Source organism: Pagrus major, chromosome 17 (assembly GCF_040436345.1).
Source record: "Pagrus major chromosome 17, Pma_NU_1.0".
Classification (NCBI taxonomy): Eukaryota; Metazoa; Chordata; class Actinopteri; order Spariformes; family Sparidae; genus Pagrus; species Pagrus major.
In genome coordinates this window covers 10,172,770-10,194,225 of record NC_133231.1, presented here as the reverse complement: position 1 = coordinate 10,194,225, position 21,456 = coordinate 10,172,770, and the positions used below count along the sequence as shown (strand labels likewise).

At 41.6% G+C, this 21,456-nt stretch overlaps 1 protein-coding gene across 1 annotated transcript; it reads left to right on the top strand.

Moving 5' to 3' along the window:
• Positions 1-15,587: 15,587 nt before the first annotated feature.
• Positions 15,588-19,522, top strand: klhl38b (kelch-like family member 38b). The gene is given in 5 exon segments (XM_073485859.1): positions 15,588-15,650; positions 16,895-18,109; positions 18,197-18,319; positions 18,412-18,536; positions 18,660-19,522. Coding segments are annotated over 4 exon segments (1,752 nt in total). The 5' UTR covers positions 15,588-15,650; position 16,895; the 3' UTR covers positions 18,950-19,522.
• The last annotated feature ends 1,934 nt before the right edge of the window (positions 19,523-21,456 follow it).

Sequence of the window (21,456 nt, the reverse complement as noted above, 5' to 3'; positions counted from 1 at the left end):
TCCTAAAGTGACACTAATCAAATCCATGTGAGCAGTGTTTGCAGAGAGTGTGAACCCTGGTACAGGTGTCAGATCCCACTCTGCTGAAAAGACCGTCGCCAGGGAGGAGACACCGAGGGAGCTGAGGGAATAAAGTTCATTTCAGAGTGACATTAAGTTTGTTTTCAATCCTATAATGTTGAAACTATTCGAATTACATGAGCTTAGAGTAGAGTCACTAAAGTATTAAGTTAATTTGTGTGTACTGTAGGCTGCACACACCCCTGTTAAACTCCAAATGCTCACTCTACCTTCTTGTACAGCTGATACACAAGCACCACGTTGTATTCCTGTGCATAAGCAGATAAAAACACTTATGTTGCTCGTCTGTGAAACCAGCTCATTGAATAGTAAATTGCCGAATTATGTCTCCACTTCTCATTAAACTGCACGACTGTAATTTCAGCCATCATCCTCTGACAGATTTTGTGTTTTTTTTTTCTACCACTTTGTTGGAATGAAATAAACTCTAAACACCCCCGAGTGGAGATCGTACTCGCTGTTTGTTGACTATAGTGTGTAAGTTCTATCAGGCAGCATGCATCTGTTTATGTTTGACAACCAAAAGCAGCAGTCCTTGTGATCACAGGACTCTGATAGAGGAGCAGTATGCTTTACACAGACAGACACTATGGGGAGAGGCTGACAGACTGAGAATGGAAGAAAAATGACTGGGGAAAGAAACTGACACAGTAGAGACCCTGTAAGAAAAGGAGACTTTGGTTTCCCATCGAGTGTCTTTCTCAGTAGGAAAGTTGCTGCCATCGCCAGTGGAGAGCATTGACCAAACTGACCCTGTCATGTTGATTCAGCTGTATTTATTCATGATTAGAATTATTATATGATTACATTTGCTGAGGTTAAATTAACAATCGTTACCTAGCTAACCTGTGCTACTACTACTATTATCACTAGTTTTGGGGACTGTAGTTAATGATGGTGGTTACACAAAATCTACTGAATGGATTTCCATGAAGCCTAGATGGAGGATGGGTCTTGGCCCAGAACAGACCATATTGACTTTTGGTGCAGATCTGGACAAAGGGACGGATTCAGGAAATCTTTTCTCTTTAACATTGCGGGGCATTTTTCAGCTTTCTCGTTAATTTCCTAGGGAATACTACAGGGATCCTGATGATAGAAATAAGACATATTGAGGTGTCTGGTATCTATGAGTGGGTAACATTTTGATGCAGACCCAATTAACAATCTGATTCTAGTCGATTTCATCACGTTTTATTTGATATTGGATTAGGCTTGAGTGAATTAGAAGCGAGTGCTGGCAGAGGTATGCTCTCTACTGAATGCCAGTCTAGTTAGTAACTGTATCAGAATTCATTTTTAAAGTCACCTAACCCTCCCAATCCTGTGTGTTATAACAACCATAACTATTTCCATGAATAACAATACATTTAAAGTTCAAACTTCTTCCTATCTGGAATTGTGTTTAAAAGCAAGTGTAATGTCATCCATCTTAATGTCAAATCAGACACAACTTTGACATTTTGAGTTGTGTTAAAGTGGTACACTTTATTATCACACTTACAGTTTGTTTATACATTGTTCATACACCTGTCTTGAGATAGTCCACGCACAGAGAGGCTACTCCCCTGCCACATTATTAGATATTCATAGATGGAAAGAAAATCTTTCAGATATTGAACGTTTATTTGGCAGTTTCTGCCACAAAAACATTTCAGAAACTCTGCTTTGTGCTATTGTTCCACATGCCATTGACTCCTGAATGAAGGTATTATGTGCACCAGAGTTCACACAAAGTTTGCGGGAGAGATTATGGAGGAGCCTGGGAGCCGTGGTGCACAAGGTTATGAGCTAATTCCTCAACAACAGTGAGCCCAATGAGGGTTCTTGATGTGTGATATGTGTGTGTATTTGCGTTCATGAAGCATATGATTGTACAGCATTATGTGCACTTGTACATTTATTTATTCTGTCTGTTAACTTTACTATGTAGTTTCCCACTGAATCAACTTTCCACATTCCTGTTCTCCTCCTCCTGTTCATTCTGTGATCATTCCAGCAGCTGATACACAGCAACATCGTGCAAGTCTGAATAGCATGAATATGTTGACTTCAAAACAGTAACAATGTGACTTGTAAAGTTTTGATTTGTGGATTAAGCCTTAGAGTAAAATAATTGTACTGATAAAATATTTATTTGGCAAAGCAGCAAATAAGATCGAAACACATACACTCTGCTTGTAAACACACCACCAAGATCTGTTTTAAGTTAAACAAACATCGGCTCTGTGATTACTTTAATTTATTTATGTGAATGACAGAGATCTTTCACACCGGAGCGCTAATAACACACAGAGGTGTTACACCATCGCTGGGAGAAAAACCTTGGGGCAGGCTTATGCCCAGGATTTCAATGGGGCTCTCCAGTGGGTGCAGTGGGTGATTTGCATCGCCCCCCTCCAGGCACTTTCATCCTGACCCGGCAGCGGTGTGCACGTGGCAGAACGGTAGCCAGTGCTGTTGCCTGGACAACTGATCGCTGGATTACAGGTTGGGAGAAGGCAGAGTGAGGGAGAGATGAAGAGAGGGAGAGGCAGTCAGTGTTTGGATCGGTGGTCTTCTGTCCTGGTCCTGCTGGTTTTTCATTCGGGCCGACTAATGAAGGACTGTTTTAGACTGGTGACACAATGTGAATGCAATTAACTGGCCAGTCGGAAAGAAAACCATCAGTGCTCTGTGGGCTGAGATTGTGGACCAGACAGTGGTTTAAATAGGCTGTCAGTGAGGATGTTTTTCTTACCGGGCATATACAGCTTTATGCAGTTTCACCCAGTCATCCTATTGTGAAGCACCATATTGTATCCATACGAATTGAGTGAAAGGGCCATGAGTTCAGAGGGCTAGCTCGACATGCTTTGACTGATAACTGATGGCCGTCAAACCAAATGTAATTTCAGTTCATTAGAACTAGACTCAAGTTACTCCGTCAAGGCTCTGCAGTTCAAGTCTTGTAAAAGTGAACATCTGTTTATTTGAGTGAAGACTTATGTTTAAAGGTGCAATGTGAAAGAATTGTTCAGCTGTCGAATTTATGCTCAGAACAAACAGGAAGCAGCGGGGGGAATTTATGAGAATCAAACTGACAATCTGTTTAACTAAATTTAAAAAAAAAGGCGTATTGTTTTTTTCCTTTACTTTGTACAATATTTCGCTTTCAGTTGTAAAAACTAATCAACAAAGCGGAGAAATACTTAAAAGTGCTTTCTGTTAGAGGCTAGCAGGCTAGCTAGTTTTTACCAGGTGCTCCGCTTCACCCACTAGCATTCATTAGCTGAAAAAAATAACAATAACAATCTGCAGAATTAAACCCACTTGATAATAAAGTCAAGTCAAGTGGAGACAGTTGGACACCCAGCTGTCCCTGGAGGGGGATCTCTGTTTGAATCGCTTCTCTCGAGGTTTCTTTCATTTCCTGTTTGAGATCTTTGGGAGTTTTTCCTCGTCTTCTTAGAGAGCTCGGGCTGGGGCCATTAAGACATGTGACCACCGCTCCAAATGAAAGAATGAATAATAAGCATTACAAAATCAGAATAAATAAAGCCAATAACATTTCAAAAAATAATACTTGTCTGGGTGAAGTCTCTCATGTGTACTTCAGTGGTACACTCCACACAGATAGCAGGCAGTTATCAAAACATGTGAATTCATTACAACTCAAATAAGCTCATGCCTTGTTAGGTATAACCAGCACAGACATGTCTGTGGGTATAAAGTAGTCCAGGGCTGCACCTAACGATTCTTAAAAATAATGAATTGAAAGACAATAAATTCACCAGCAATTGATCATTAACCTTTAAATACTAACTACCCACTATATAGTGGGTAGTTAGTGATTTTGGACAGATCCTATAGGATCTGTCCAAAATCACTTACTACCCTCTATATAAACTTAATTAGTTTAGATTCTAAACTAATTAAGCAAAAGTCTGGAATTGAGTCCTGGGATCCAATGCTTTATTTTCAGTCTTCCAGCTACATAACACAACAGGGAGACTCTATCCCAGATCAAATTATATGGATGAAAAAAAAAAAACCCTTCTCCAAAATGAAAACCAAAATTGGGCTATTTTTATGATGATTGGTCTGACTCCAGGCTCATATCGGACTATTTTATTTCTGGCAACACTCTCCTTAGTTGTTCTATAAGTTTGCTGCTACAACACAATACCACAGCAGTTTATGAAATAGTCTTATAGTATGCACTTATGTAGTCTTACCTGCACCTTACCTACGCAGTACAAAGTACAGTCCTGTGACACCAGATTCGAGGGGTTCACATCCAGTGTGTGGTTAGGTTTAGGCAAACAAAGATAATTTCAGTTCTTAAAATACTCAAATCAGATTTAATCAATTGGAATCACTTTGGTTAAAATTTGGGAATTATTGTGATTTCAGTTAAATATTCATTTGAAAAATCAGTTTGTGAAATAGTCCCAAAAATCCAACAGATTAAATTTCGTGACTATTTCACCAAATGCTGTTATAGTGAAATCAGATTGCTCACAGGTGCCAATATTTGCATTAAAACCTTTACAGAACACAGTTTAGGTGTCACTGAAGACACATGTAGGAAGAAAGCAGAAGATGTACAAACATGCCTGAACTGTAAACATGAACAGGTCTGTCTCAACCTAACCTTCCAACGTATTCAGTAATTAGTCTCCTCACATCTCTGTTTGACTCTGTTTCCATGTAGACCAGGCCATCAAACTACACGATATGGCACACTCAAATCTAATGCCTTCAGGGGAGAGAAAAGTTTCTACTGTTGCTGCATATTAAAGCGCAGCTATTTTCTGTGAGTGTGGCATGTCTTTATTCAATATCAGGGGCTCCGTGGAGACACGTACAGCTTTAGGCTGGCAGCAGTGCGGTAAGAGTGTGAGCTGCAATCTGACTGACTGATCGTTTTTAATAATGTTCACCCCCCGTGCTCACATTTGTTCATATTTAACCAGGGAGATGTGAGTGGACCAGCGTTGCTCTGTTTTTCTATTAACCTGATATAAGGACAATGGCCATTATTTGTGGCAACAAGGGGAGGCCTTCCTTATTCTCTTCCTAAGTGATTGCTTAAGTGATAATGCCCAAGTATCGCGGCAGTGAAATGCTGATGAAATTTAATCTATAGGATTGTGTGCATTGGTATGAAATGTCTCTTTTGTTGTGACACTCAGCATGAGATTAAAATGGAATATTATGATTTGTATTAACATACAACCAAAATCCATATCTTCCCATAATCTTGAACAAATTGACTCCAATAGATAAAATTTGTTTTCATGAACATTTGTTGCCAAAACCTGAACTTGTGTTCACCCACGCAGGAGAACCACAAGTACAGAGCATGCTGCCACGTGCTTACTGTAAACTTTATTATATTTAATACATATAAGATGTCTCACAAACCTTCATTAATATGGTATGTGATGTAGGCTTATATGTCAAATATTTTAGCACATAACACTGTAGGCCCTGAACGCTTCACTCAGCACTGGTCTTCAGCCTTGGGCAGAAGGACTTTGTGACAAACTCCACTTGAGTGAATAAACAACTCAGTAAAATAAACAATAAACAGTAAAATATCACAATCATATAAACACAAGCACACAACGTCAGTCAGAAAGTCTACCTTGCAAAGCAGTTACTCCTTACTGCTATAGGTGTGTATTGTGCTAACTTGGTTAGCTTGGCTGGCTTTGTGCTAACGCTACCAGCTGAAGGAGTGTGTTGCTGCTGCAGCAGTTCTGTTCTCTGGCTCAGAGGCTGTGTGTATTGTACTACCAGGTGTAGCTGCTAAATGGCAGTCTGTCACTGCTGATGCGGTTCGCTCGTTTCTTGGCTCAGGGGCTGTGTGCTTTGTGCTACTCAGGTACTTGCTAAACAAAAAGCTCAACAGCTGTGTACTGTGAGCACAGCAAATCGTTGTCACCGCTAACTTTATCCAACTCCCTTATTTCTCATGTGAGAAAACACCTAATGTTATCATAATGAAAGTAAACAACACACATGGCTATAGTTAGTACTAACTGCTGTTCAGCTAGCATGTTAGATTTGGGAAAGTTTGGCTCCACTTTCTCTTCCATCCTTATGGGACTAGCTTGCTATTAGCTTTAGCAATACATCTACCTTGCCTTGTGGAAGAGTCATGTGCAGTGCACATGGGCGGAGGGTGTGCAGGAAGGCAGGTAGGTAGAGAGACAGGTAGCCTGTCCAGTCTTTTCGTACGGGACAAATGAATCGATCGGATGGGTTTATTAGAGGCCTGTAACACGCAGAGATCCAGAAACTGGATTTGTTTCTTTTATTTGTCAGAGCATTTGATTTATTGATTGCCGTTGGGATGTTAAGAGATTTTCTACAAATGAACCGTGAACCTTGATATAATGCTTTTAGAATAATTTACCAATCCCAGCTTTATGTTAGAAAATGTTCAGAGGCGATTCCACCACTTCCAACGACTGGTGAGATGGGAAAGAGGTTTTTGCCATGAAACCACCCTAATCTCACTGTTCATGATGGTCGGTAAAATAGTTAGCCAACAGTTCTGCTGATTGAAGACTCCAGTGTCTGTTTGTTATGCTCCCTGCAGGTCTCATAATCACTGGCTTTAAAATGTGTGACATACAGTTTCCTGCTCCATCTGTCTCCTCAAAGGAATGTGACAAGATTGGTTATCCTTTGTAGGAAAGATGAAATCTGCATCCTCCTGTCCCCCTGTTGACAACTGACCTACCCCAGTGGTGTCCACCTGTCTCATTCAACTTATTGACATGGTTAACCACATGAAAATCTCTTCCAGCCCTGTGGATATTTTGCCAAATAATTTTTTTAAATTATTATTATTTATTTATTTTTTTGCCCAAAGAATGACAGTGATTGAAATGGGAGAGAGAGAGAGAGACAGAGAGAGAGGGAATGACATGCAGCAAAGAGCCTGGGCTAGAACTGAACCATCTGGTCCACTTGCGGTAAGGACTTGGCCTTAGTAAATGGTGCGCATGCTCTACCAGGTGAGCTATGGAGTACCGCCAAGTCATTATTTTAAACAAGCATTAAGTGTCATTGTTCTGTTTGCTTTAAACCCAGGAACAGACTGTTTCATGTTGAATGGTTAATTAATATGTCTAAATCTGGTCTAAAAACTCACTTTACACCTTTTAGTCTCACCTGTAGTTATTGTCTTACTCCTTTTTTCCCAGCCTTTTAATTTTTCTCTCAGACTGCTTTCGTTTGTTTTTCCTCCTTTTGTCAAGCACTTTGTGAACCTCTGTTTTTGAAAATGCTTGATAAATATTCATTTTTTTTATCATACAGTATATATGTTTGCTACATGTGCTTATTTGCAGCCAAATTCTTGAGACAGGGCTGATATTTGAGGTTTAGTCTTGTGCAAGCTGTTCCGTATAATAACAGGATGAAAAACACCTCCAGTATTTGTCCTGCGTAATCCATAGGCAAAGAGTTGTGACATTACACAACATTTTGAACTAGAAATCTCAACTTACAAGAACTTCTATATGATTCTGAGGAACACATGTTTACAATGCTCCTTCTGTATCAAGTAGTCTTGTTCCGTTTTATTGAACAGCAACTCAAACACATTAGTTACGTAAACCATATCTTTGTCAACATATGGCTTCTTTCCCACAGCGGGTCAAGGTCAGAGCGAACTCAACATAAGGATGGAACAGAGCTAAAGCAAGAGTCTTCAGCTCAGACACTGATGCCACTCAGTTATTCTGATCAAATTTAGCTAGATACATAGCAATTATCTGTGCTGTTTTCCTTTGTAACCCAGTTTCTCAGTCCTCAAATACACACTTAGAGGTCAGGAGGAAAGTACATGAGACAAAATTGCAAAAGTAGGTCCACTGACGGTTCACTGAGCTGATTGCAGTCAGGGAAACAAACTTAACAACAGATCCCGAGGCCAAGGAGGCTGATACTGAACACAAAAGAACGCGGCAGTGGACTTTCAGTGAGTCCAGTGATAACACTTATTTTTGCTCTTGCTTTTTATTTTACTACATGCTGTTCCTGCTGTTCTCAAATGTAAAGAATGTGCATTGACAAGCTGAAAATGAGCCAATGTTTGCTAGAACACCAAGCAGCCATTGATACATGTGTCCAAAACAGATTTCGGGCTGAACAGTACTTCAGTAGGAGGTGTGCTTCGTTCATTGGAGTGTTTGTTCCAGATAGTCTTATCAGTGTTCACAAGATTAGCTTCTGATGTTCCTTTTAAGTGAATCCATACAGAGACACTGAGTGGTGCTGGTTTGACAAAACACCGTCATCTTAGACAAGGTCAGAACAATCATCATCCCAAGCTGCATTATCCGCCACTAAAGTCCATTCCATTAAAGTGGACGGTATTTAGAGATGCGAGGGAGGGAGAGGAAAGAGTGGGCAGTGAGAGAGGAATAAGGGAGGAGAATAGCAGCGTGACAGGTTTCCAGGAAAAGATGGGGGGGATGTAGGGTGTTATGAGGGCAAGAATGATAACATGCTGAAAACCTGAAGGAAAAGATGTGGTATGAGGAGGAGGAGGAGGAGGAGTGCAGAATGATAAGATTGAGATCAGAAATGGTCGGCCTGAGAGAGCTCAGCATTATGAGGTTTTCTTTCAACAAAAATAAAGTTCTACATCAGAAAGTAATGCTTTGCTGCATTACCCCCACTGAGGGGCCATTGAGCAAGACCCTGACTCCCCAAACTGCTCAGTGGCCAACAGATCAGATGTGGCTGTGCTGGACAGCTTCCAGGTGTGAATGTTTCATCTGTGAGTGAGAACAACATGTTCCTAAAAAAGGAGAGCACTTCTGTCTGTGAAACTTCTTCAAAGAGATAAAGGTTAACTGATGTTTTTGCTACTTGGTAGAAGCATAAGCAAGCTATAAACACACACTGACACATTATCACCTCCAAACTTTTGTGTCTCTGGTCAATTGGCAAATATTCAAGCTGTATTTGTTCTTCGCTAAATGTACGTGTCCACAGGGGCGTCATTTGGCCACGCCATGCCCTCCTTTACACGCCTGACATACTGTAAACAGGCTACACCCTCCGACAAGCATGCAAACACTCACCGGCTGCACCCGATTGAAACCGGACCAACATGGCCGCTCATTTGATAACTTTCTCTTGTATTACAAAATCAGCTCAGCAAAATGTGTTTCTGAAGACATTTTACGCAAGAAACAAGCCACACAGCTGCAGAATCTGTTTATTATAACGTTTCACGAGTTTCCAGAGGCGTAAGGTGGCATGGCTTTCTACACAGACAATGAATGCGTGAAAACAGTGGATCCTGAGAACACGTCCAAATATACATTGGACAGCTTTAACAAATAGTCCTGGTCATACCTCTAACACTGAAAAGGAAGGGACATTTTCTTTTCCATGTGAAACTTTGTGGAGATGGCCACTATTTGCTCCTTCTCTTCAAGCATCTTTTGTTTACCTTTCAGAATAATGTACTAGACAAAGACTGGCTGAAAATAGTAAGTTTACCTGCTCCAAAGGAAAATAAAAAATACCAGAGAGTAAGGTGTGATCAGTGCGGAGTCACAATCAAACCACTGTAGGAGCTATAGCACTTTTGATTGCGGTCTATTTCATGGCACACAATGTCGTTTCCAGTCTTTGTGAATTATTCTTGTGCAATGATGGACTCGCTGACCCCGATGCACCTTTAAAGCCACTCGTTTGCTCTGTTTCGAAACCTGACATTTCCACCGCCTGGCCCTGCATCCCCCTCTTCCCTTTTGTCCATCTGTTTCTCTGTCTGTCTGCCTGACGCCCAGAATACAGAGGGCGAAGACACTCATAGAGGCCTTCAAAGACATCTGAGTAATTTCACCACCAGAAAACCTGCCAAAGTGCTCTTTCTCTCCCTCCCGTCTCGACATTTTTTCTCTCTTCCTCTCCCTCTCTGTAGTGCATTCCCCTCTCTGTGTCTGTCTCTTCGTCTCCTCTGGCTTTGTATTTTTGCTGTCTTTCATGGCCTATCTCTTTTCTCTCTATATCTCTACCTCGCTCCCTTTACTCCCTTTTCCTCAGTCGTCCTCTCTCTTCTGTACCTCGGGTACACCTGGCTGGCTGCTGAGGGCTGACACTTTAAAGACATTGGCTTCAGCTTCTGCTGCTAGTGGAATATCAATATCTGCTGCACGCGCACACACACACGCACACACACACACACACACACACACACACACACACACACACACACACACACACACACACACACACACACTCCTCTCTCCCACACATGTATCAACATATAGAACACACGAAGGCACACGCATATCCACAAACACCCTCCCTGCATCCACACACCTCCTGCTAACTCACACCGTGTTGCTGACTCTATTAGAGCAGACATGAAGACAGGCTGTAACTGCCATGTTGCACAGTGGCGACGACTGAACGGCCGCCATACCAACAAGAGAGGAACCTTGGGAGGGCACAATGAGTAAACACAGAGCATTTCATCCTCCGCATCCATATATTTTTTTTATTGCTACAAAGCACTTTCTTTCTTCCCAAATAACATGTCCTGCATGTGTTGGTTACATCAGAAGAATTTTAAGCAGCTAACTGTAAGCCCTTTAAGACCTCATCCCTGTGTGAACATGTGTGTATGTACAGAAACACACACACACACACACACACACACACACACACACACACACAAACACTTACCTTCCCACCACAAACCGCCCTACCCCACTCTCTCTTTCTCCCTCTTTGTCTCTGTAGGCTGCTCCTCAAACCTCCCTCTCTCCCCCTCGCTCTTTGTTGATTTACACATGGACGTCTCTCCATCAAAGCTAGATTACTGCTCTCAGAGTTGCCTGGCGTGGATCTCTTTGCGCCTGGGAGTAATACCCCACGGCAGTTTGACTCAAGAGGTTATCACATGATTCTCGCTGTCTCTTTCAATTGTTTTGGCTATCGGTGTCTGAGTAAATGGCCATTTCAAAGTGCAGGTTTGCAGCAGTAAAACCCAGTTTGAAGATATCTGGGTGGATAAATAGCCTCATTTTTGTATTTATAGAAAATATTGTGTTGCGCCGGCCTAAAAATAGCTGAAATTACAGGGAAACAATTCTCATCTCACCAGTTTATGCATCTGTTGTGTTTACTCGCTGGCTGTGAGTTTAGCCTTGATAGCTTCTTGGAAGTCACAGGGGACAAAGTCAGCTTTTTTTTCATCGCTCTGAAATTTGCATAACGTTGGCCTGACACCTAGTGGATACAGTAATGGTGGTCTGAATGGGGTATCAGCATCTCCATCTGTTTCCTTAATATCAACAATCCCACACTTGATCAGGCTGCAGCGTGACATCAGAGTTGACTTTTTCTTGAAGAGCTGTCTGTGCACTCACAATTTTTTCAAATAAAATTACAGTTTAATTGTACATGTACACTTTAAATGTTTCACCAAAACTGATATTTAATTATCAAATAGGATACAAATGCTAATACCAATAATCCAGATAATTTGACAGTTTAAGATAGTATTGAAAACCTTGGGACTGAGCCATACCAGCTCTGTGAGTAAGAAAGCAACTCTAAGTCACCACATACATATGACTGTCAATGAAAAATCAATATCTACAAACAGAGGAAACAATGCAGCAATGTAAACTTGAAGTTATGCTTCAGAGTTTTCATCAGATCAAACCAATTTTTGATACTATTCATCCACAAGATGCATTGTCAGCGGCAGAGTCTGCCACTCCGGGAAGACAAATAGTGTGCAGTTTGGTTTTAAAGAATTTTTTTTTAGAGCTTTTCTGCTGAAAATAGCAGCCTTGTGTGGCTGGAAATTACTATGATGAGAGCCATGAGAGTGTTTGCATCAGCAATGGCGGGGTCTGCCACTCCCACACTTGATTCAAATGGCATGGAAATGCACAAGAGATTAACAAGAAATGATGCAATTCTGTGCTGGACTAAATTTGCCCAGTTCATGCACACTTTGCATGTAATTCGTGCACATGTCTGATGAAATGACAACATCTGGAGGAGAATAGCCAGAGCTGGTCATTGTGTTTGCATCAGTCCAGGTGAAACTACGACCACACTCATCTTCTTCTGTTGTATTTCTGACAGAATAGCTGTTTAAATTGTGTTTCCTCACAGCACTGGGGATGACTCAATGTGTCATTGCGAATTGAACTCTAAGGCTACAGTATTATGTCTTTCTTAATGATACCACAGTTAATACAGGTGTTGCCAAATCAACCAGAACACACCTTGAGGATTAAAGAGTTGAAGTTACTTGCCAGAATAATCCTGCTGGGGACATTTATGGCTCAACCCCAAGTGTTTATAAAGTAATTTCCATTGACCTTGTATAGCTCAGATAAAAATCCATCTCCATTGGCAATGTGAGAATCATTAATAATAGTTTTTCATGAAAAAGTCAGTGGCACAAATCACAAGCCCTGACTTGTTTAACTGACTCCGCTGTGGAAGCGAGGTTTGTTTAGGCTGTAAGTCTCAGCAGGCTTAGTCAGGCGCAAAGTCAGTGCCCTGGCTCCAGGGCAAGTTATCTAAACAGACATGAGAAAAAGTGACAAACCTACACTTCAGATTCATCATTGAAAAACAAAACAAGAGAGAGATCTAGGACGACTCGGAAACAATCACCGCGCTGAGTCAAACAGGAAAGACAGTAGAGTTTTGTGTGGTTTTATGGCAGGATAAAATACTGATGAGCAACATAATCTAAAAAAAACATTATTGTCTGCAGCATACATTATTGGTTTTTCACTCTTGTCTGATGGGCTGACCTGCACTGATACAAAGGGTCTCATTCACTGTCACATTGATTTAATAAAAAAGGCCTTTATTGAGCAAACACAGATGAAAGGGAATCATTATGTGGGCTTGCATAGGGATGAGTGCTCCCCTTTCCCAGTGTTCTTTGTTTGCTTTAGCTTGCATATCATTGAACCTCTTAAATCATTTCCATACTGCTCACATTTCAGGGTCATAAGTGGTAAAAATAACTCCATATGCAAAACAAAATATAACCTGCAGTCCTGCTCCGAGTAGAGCGCCATCAAATGAAGACAAGTACAGGACAGAAAATAGACTCAGCGTGAACTCAGTCCATATTGCTTTCAAATTGTCTTTTATTTGACCAAGGAGAGCTGTCTGCCCTTCACACACATTCACATTCACACACGCACACACACAAACACAATACTAATCAGTGCGATCTAAATCCCCTGGGTATAGGCTCTATTAGACCATGTGCTTATGAGAAGATAATCATTTGGTGATATGAAGACACAGCACTGGGCGGGTGGGTGGCAACAGTAATGCTGCTGCTGCTGCATGAAAATGCTCTGCTGCAAACTGTGTACCAAAGCCGTAACTTTTAATATGAGTTGTAGCCTAAAGGCAGACATTAATGAGTCCTTTTTGTCAAGGTGAAGGAACAGAGATAGCAGACAACGTGCTTCACTTTAAAGGATGCAATCACAGCCTTAAATATGAGAGTGAGAGTTATATGACACTGCGGTCCTCTGGGCAAACAAGTTAAGCTTTTTACCCTTGACTATACAGATCGATGAGATAATTTTAATGCCAGTTTCATGCTAAAAGGGCAGATATTCATTTTTGACATTTTGTTGTTTGATACGGTCAGGATTGTCCTGCAGCTACAGATGATAATTTATAACCTAACAGCGTGTTTTATGTATTTTACTTTGAAGAAAAAACCTGAACACACACACACACACACACACACACACACACACACACACACACACACACACACACACACACACACACACACAGGCAAGTTAAAAATGCCAGGGTGTTAGCAAGAAAAGGAAACAGTTTTCTCAGTGGTCAAAATGACCTTTTGGAGACTTCAACACTAGATGGTGCTGTTTAGTTTTCAGCAGCCCTGGTTTCACGGTGACATTTAGTTCTCAACATCACATTTATGTGTATTTTCATTTTCATTTTCATTTTTATGTGTATTTTCATTTTCTGTGCTCCTCCTGCATGTTTCGGACAGTTTGTTCTGCTTGCATTTGTTGCCATGTAGCCCACAAACAGCAAAATGACAGAATGTCCACATACATGGCTATTAAGCACAACTGGTTCATGGTCTAAGCTACTGATTTTCTTGTGCAATCCAAATTGAACTGCACTCTAGAGGCCATGGTCGCTCGAGCGGCAATTTATGTCTGATTCTCCGTGCTCTGTAAACAAGCCTGAGCTTGAGAAAAACATGTCACATCTCTGTCTGTGGCGACTGAAAATGCATTCTAGTCCTGTTGTTTTCATACACCCACATTTATGAAACAGACCAGCAGGCTGTGTTTCTTTGATTCTCCTCCAGCAATATAAGGAACAGGCAAACATATCATATTGCCACCTTGTGAAAGCTGGTACTATAATGAATAAGCTTCATCTGTCTCTGGCAGCATGAAACAAATGAAATGGAAATGAGCTTAAGAAGTGCAAAGATAGGAAATGCAAGCATCTGCTGTTGATGTACAGTTAAATTAGGGATATTTATTTATGCTTAAAGGATGAATATCGTCTGTAAAAGTGAAGCCAAGAACATTTAGCAGTGCGTCACGTTGCCAGAGTGAAACTCTTCTCATTTTTCTCCATTAAAGGGGCACTATGTAGTTTTAGAGAAGAAATTTAAACAAGAATTTTGATGTTTGAAGCTAGAAAGGTGGCAGGGTCCGTCAAATATAACCAAGTAAAACAGTATGAAATTGTGTTGTCCTTTAAGGCCAGTTTGTTTACTCAGTTTTGTCCTGAGAACTACATATTGCACCTTTAACCCACGCCTCTTTGTAACATATTCACTGAACCCAGGCTGTAATGTTGATACTCATGGTCAGTATGTTTTACATGTGACTGCTCATTTCCCTCATATGCAGACTTCATCGTATCTCTGTGTGCTTCCACAGTAACCTAATCCTGTTTTTGTATCTCTGTGTTTTCATCCACTCAGCCAGCAGTGTGAGCCGCCAACAAAATGAGTGTTATCAAGTATCAGTGCTGTTTTTACTGCTACAATCATGTGCCAGACGGAGAAGGAGATGATGGAGTGAATAGGAATGCGAGCTATAGAGGAGAAAGAAGAGATCAGACCCGAGGGAAGCACTAAAGTCAGTATGATACTGAAGGAAAGAAAGAAAGAACATAAGAAAAGAAAGCGATAATGTGAGGGAGTCAGACATTTACTGAGAAAGCGCTCTAACATGTCACATGTGAGTCTGCAGCGGTGTTGCCAAAGAGAGGCTCTATTTTTAGGGGAGGAATGTACACAGAGGCCTCGTGGAAAGAGACCATAACAACAAACAGTACGCAACACGCTCCTACAAAGAGACAGCCCCCTCTGGAACATACAGTCACACAGCATCTACACCAGAGAAAAGAGGAACAAAGTACAGGAAAATGTCAAGACATCAGATTTTCTGCTGAGATCTTGCTTCGGATAGCGAGAGAGAGAGAGAGAGAGAGAGAGAGAGAGAGACCCCCAGAACGCATATAAAGAGAGAGAAGAGGAACAGGTAAGAGATGCATGCCAGTAAAGCTTCATGAGCTGCCAGGAGCATTGGACTTTATCCAGTATATACTGCTGGCATGGCTTTAAAGTCATTTGATGTAAATATTAATCAAACATGAGCTTTTTTTATACTTATATTACATGGTGAAGTTCATTTTGAAGTGTGTTCAATCATCTGTTAAAGCTGCCATTTTGTGACTTGTTGCTTTACATGTAGACTTCTACCTGTTTTTGTGTTATTTTGCACACTGAAGCCTGCACATGAAGGGGAAAAGCTGCAGTCACATTCATCCAGTTTAAAGCCAGTATGAAAACAAAGCAATTTTTGAGACTCTGCACTAAAACACCATCACACAACAACAGAAGCACCACTTCCATGACAATAAATGACAATCCCGCTGCAGAAATAGTCGCGCAGGTGTTCCAGTAGTAATCTACTTAGACAACTAAATGATCACACAGATGTGTTGCGGGCCCTGAAATGTCTGAGTGCAGCAGTGCTGAAGTGGGCCCATGTGCTGAAAGGCAATGATCTAAAGCAAAGTTAGTTTTATAGCTTTGATTTGAACCGATTTTAAATTACGTGTATATCTGTAAACTCAACAGTTAGGCTGTGCTTTTGGGGAAAGCTTACCAGGACTATTTGCAGGCTGAATTTCAGATACATGACACAGGACTGTGTTGAATTGAAATAGCCTGGCTGTATGATAGTGTGTTTGAATGTTTGTTTGTCTCACTACCCTTATGATCCTTCTTAAATCTAGGGGATTTAATCAGTATGGATAATAATCAATTGTAAGATGTGAGGAATGAAAGTTTTGGCCTAAACACAAGTTCATACTGTTTTACTTTATCTTTGGCGGACCCTGCCACCTTTCTAGTTTCAAACAGTGTTCTGGGGACCTTATTTTCTTCTGAGAACAGCTTGTTTATTCAGTTATGGATACAAATATTTCAGAGTTTGTATTATTACCTCATTAACATTGTAAATATTACAATTCTGATTTTGAATTTCTTCTCCAAAACTACACACTGCCCCTTTACAGCAGAGCTACTATTTTTATTATTATTTACAGCAAGCTCTCAAATGGCTTATATTTGCACATCAATATAGCTAAAATGCTTGAATTAGATATTGTTTTGATTATGTGACTGCTTGTACAAGTCGATTTAGAAGGTTCGAGCTTAAATAATAAAAAAAACATCAAAATCAAATGTTTTGACAGTAACAATGGTCTCTCTCCTCAGCATGGACCAACTAGCAGTCGAGGTCTTCCACTTCAAAGACAAGGAGCAGTCGTCCAACCTGCTCCTGCAGCTCAACAGGCTGAGGCAGGAGAGCATCCTGACAGATGTGTCGCTGTGTTCAGACAACACAGAGATCCCCTGTCATCGCAACGTCCTGGTCTCCAGCAGCCCCTACTTCAGAGCCATGTTCTGCAACAACTTCATGGAGAGACAGCAGACCAAGATTTACTTGAAGGGCATCACATCAAACATTCTGAGCAGTATCATTGACTATGTTTACACAGGACTCATCAGTATCAGCATTGATATTGTGCTCCCTCTGATGCAGGCGGCATCCATGTTGCAATATGGCCGCCTTTTTGAGGCCTGCTCGAGCTTCCTTCAGAAGCAACTGAGCCCTGACAACTGTTTGAGCATGATACGACTCTCTGAGATCATGAGTTGCAACACTTTGAGAGACAAAGCAAAAGAGATGGCCATGAGGAGCTTCTCCGACGTGTCAGCATCCGAGGACCTGTGTGAGCTCTCCCTACCGGAGCTCATGGGATACCTTGAGGATGACAGTCTTTGTGCGGAGGAGGAGCAGGTGTTTGAGACGCTTGTTGCTTGGATCCACCATGATCCTTTATCGAGGCGTGGCGCCATCAGTGACCTTTTCAAGAAAGTTCGCCTTCGCTACATCCATCCCACCTACCTCTTCCAATTCATTGCCAACGACCCTCTGATCCAGTCCTCCACCCTGTGCACTGAGCTCATAGAATCCGTGAGACGCCTGATGTTCGCTGTTAGCACCAAATGCATCGGTAACACAGACTTCAAACCTCTCTGGGTGGCACCGAGGCGCTACTCCTACCAGGACATGTTGGTGGTGGTAGGAGGGAGGAAGAACAACGAGCAGACCTCAAGGGAAGCCCTCGTCTTTGATGAGAAGAGCGAAAAGTGGCAGCGGCTTGCCAAGCTGCCCATTCGTCTGTATAAAGCCTCGTACGTCGCCCTTCACAGTGTCTTGTATGTTATCGGAGGCCTGACCACAAACACAAAGTACAGCCAAGTCAGTAGGACCGTCTACACCCTCTCCATCAAGACCAACCAGTGGCGCACAGCAGAGCCCCTGCTGGAGCCACGCTTCGCTCACCAGAGTGTCTCCTACCTGCACTTCATCTTTGTCCTGGGAGGCCTCGGGCCTGACAGACGACTCACAGACAGTGTGGAGAGGTGATTACAAATCATGATCATCCACACATACGACATACAAAACAGAAATATGACAAATGCTAACAGATCTCTCAATAATGCCACCAGGTACAACAGTATGTTCAACCAGTGGGAGACGATGGCGCCCATGCCTGAGGCCGTGTTACATCCTGCAGTGGCTGCTACCAACCAGAGGATCTATGTATTTGGAGGAGAGGACGCCATGCGTCATGTGTTCTTCAATCACTCAGACACTGCTTGTGTTTTCCTTGTCCATCCATTCTTGTTCAGTCATTCACTCAATCGGTTTCCCTCACACATGCTCCACCTCCCCTCCTGTAGGTGTATCACATTGCCAGGAACATGTGGTCCAAGATGGAGAACAGAACAGTGAAGAATGTATCTGCTCCTGCTGCCGTTATGGATGACAAAGTCTACATCATCGGAGGTAGATAGTAGCTGTGATAAATACTAATACTGACAAAAAAAAATCTAAGTCTTAGAGTTACATTACTGCATTCTTTTTGAGCCACACGTGCTGCCCCTCTCAAATAAATGCCTCCCGTCACAGGATACACCAGGAGAGTGATCGCTTACGACACCAAGGCCAACCGGTTCATCAAGTGTGCCAACCTGAAGGAGAGGAGGATGCACCACTCTGCCACCGTTCTCAATCACAAACTCTACGTCACCGGCGGACGTTCCATCAACGGCCACGACGTCATCGAGGACTCAGACAATTTTGAGTGCTACGACCCAAAGACAGATACTTGGACATCTAAGGGAACTCTGCCGTATAAACTGTTTGACCATGGCTCCCTGACTCTGACGCATGTCTCACAGACATGGGCTAAATCCTAGCTTAGGTCTGCAAGTATCCCAATGTGTGACTCAATGACTCATTTAAATGCAGTACTTTCATTTTGTAGCAGTGATCTCCACTATAAATGTTTGATGAGTGATGGACTTATTCCACAGAATCATGCATACCTCAAATATTCACATTTATAAGAATTTTGATACCTGAAAATGTTCCATGCAATATTCTATGTCTTTTCTTCTTTTATTTATAACCCTAACACCATCTAAACCGGTTTGACTTCACAAATGGTGAAAGTGCTATTTTCAGCCTGCTCCAAATCATGAGATTTCACTTGTCACATTTAAATCCTGGGGCTGTGTACTGTTTGGTGCAAGACAAAGTTATGCTCAGCTGTGGGCTCTGAACCTGCTGCTGTTTTGGGTGAACTTTTGGATCATGGTTTGTTGCTTCAGTTCAAAAATAATGATGATATTATTGTGATAACAGTGTTACCGAATATTTTATGCAGTTTCATACAATTTCATTTTTTGCTAAATGTAGCTTTAGACTGCACTTACACGAAACAATTGCCAGTTTGTACCTCAAGAGGTGATAGTCAGATAGTAAACAACACCAACACTTCCCTGGTGGTCCGAGCTCCCAGTCCAGGCAGAGTCAGCTACTATGACTGCTAGCTGTGTGGTTAACTTAGCTTACTAGCTAATAGCAGCTACAGTTAGCATCAGTTAGCAGTTGCTCTGTTGTCCCCTATTTGTTTGGATTATGAATTCACCAGGTGGCCAATTCCTAAATATTGCACCTTAAATTTTAAGTTTTTGTAGTTTTTTGTGTTCTGCAGTGTTCATTATATATTTATCTACTGTATGTTGAGATAATAACTGACTTTGAGATCTGAACCTGTGGTGAAAAGAATAGCCTGAAATTCTATATTTATTCAAGTCTACCTTTTTTAATGTTTTTTTTTTAAAAATGTTTTTGTACCACTTTGATTCTGGTTTTAACACTTTGTTTTTTTTTTTACAATAAAAATCCAATCCATAGCTTCTCTCTCCATCTCTCCTACTTTCAGTACGGTATGTCTTAACAGTGCTCAGTCAGTCAACAGCGAATGCAATCTGAGCAGCAAATGTGTCCTTTAAGTGGCATCATGTGTCTGTTTGACCCTGCTCACACTGTCCACACAGGACCTTTACAAGCCCAGACAAGTTCCTGCTATCCACACACACACATGCACACACGCACACACGTGATGACACAGAAGATAATATAGAAAAGGTGTCCTTTTACAAAGAAGAGCCTTAAATATCTTCCAGTGGGCACACGTTCAAATGGTTTTGCTCCACCTGTTGGAGGAGAAACTAAAGCCAGGGGTGCCCCAGGAAGTTTCTGGCTAATGTGATTTTTTTTATGTTTCTGCTCATGCAGACAGCATGTGACGATGGGTGGGAGATGTGGGGACAGATGCAGTTAATACATCAAAGCCAGATCCAGTTGCCTGTTTAGCCAGCAAGCAAGACAGAAAATCACTACTGATTGAGTAACATGTTCCTGGGAGCACAATTAAGAGGGCTGGGATTTTTATCAAAAATGACACTAGTGTTAAAATGAAGAGATTCAGGTAATTCAGATCTCTGTACACAATCTCCTTTAAAATGATTCATTAAAGTAAGGATTAGCAACAGCTAAAGTGATTACATCATTTAATTCATCAATGACATTCAGTGACTAGTGTCAGCCTTGTCATGTGGCGTAAACATAATGTGACCAGGAGGTGTTACGCAGGACTCCAGTACATTTCTTTGAAATCCCAAGTAACCGGGTCAAATGTTTCAGTCGCTCACTGCCAGCGAATGGAGTCCAGGGGACAGGGGGTGGAGTGTGTGAGAAAAAGGTGGGTGACTGGAAAAAACTATAGGTGATCTGATGTTATTTTGAGAAACAAACAAGGGGGTGAGTGTTACACCACGTGAGGGATGTGGTCCTGTTGGTTGCCATGCAAGCTGGCAGATGTGAGAGACAGCTAGAGGGAGGGAGGTTTCACAACAGAGAATCTGACCGAGTGATGAAACTCAACCAGAGGAGCAGCAACAGGTGTATATGTGAGTGGCTGTGTGTTTGTGATTAAGGTTTTCAGAGGGTCAAGCAGGACTGACCAGCTGTCCCATCTGGTCAAAACATCACAACAAAAACAGGGATGATGGACAGAGGAGAGGGAGGGAGAGAGATGATTCACTAATAGACTTTGAGATAATTTGATTTCCTCACGCATCCATGAGCCTCAAAAACACTGATATAAATATGGCAGGGATTTATATTTTGGAAACCTTTTAACTTGAAATTAGCATTTCTGCTTAAGACAGAAGATAAACACAATACACATTGTTTACACACAGTAGGCCATGTAGGCTTCAGTAAATTACAACAGGACTAAGAGTCTATGGCCATGGTAGTCAGTGTTTGAGCTGAATGCTACTGTAATGTCAGCAAGCTCTAAATGCATATAAATAGTGAAGTCAATGCAGAAGTGTCTTAAACTTACATTCTT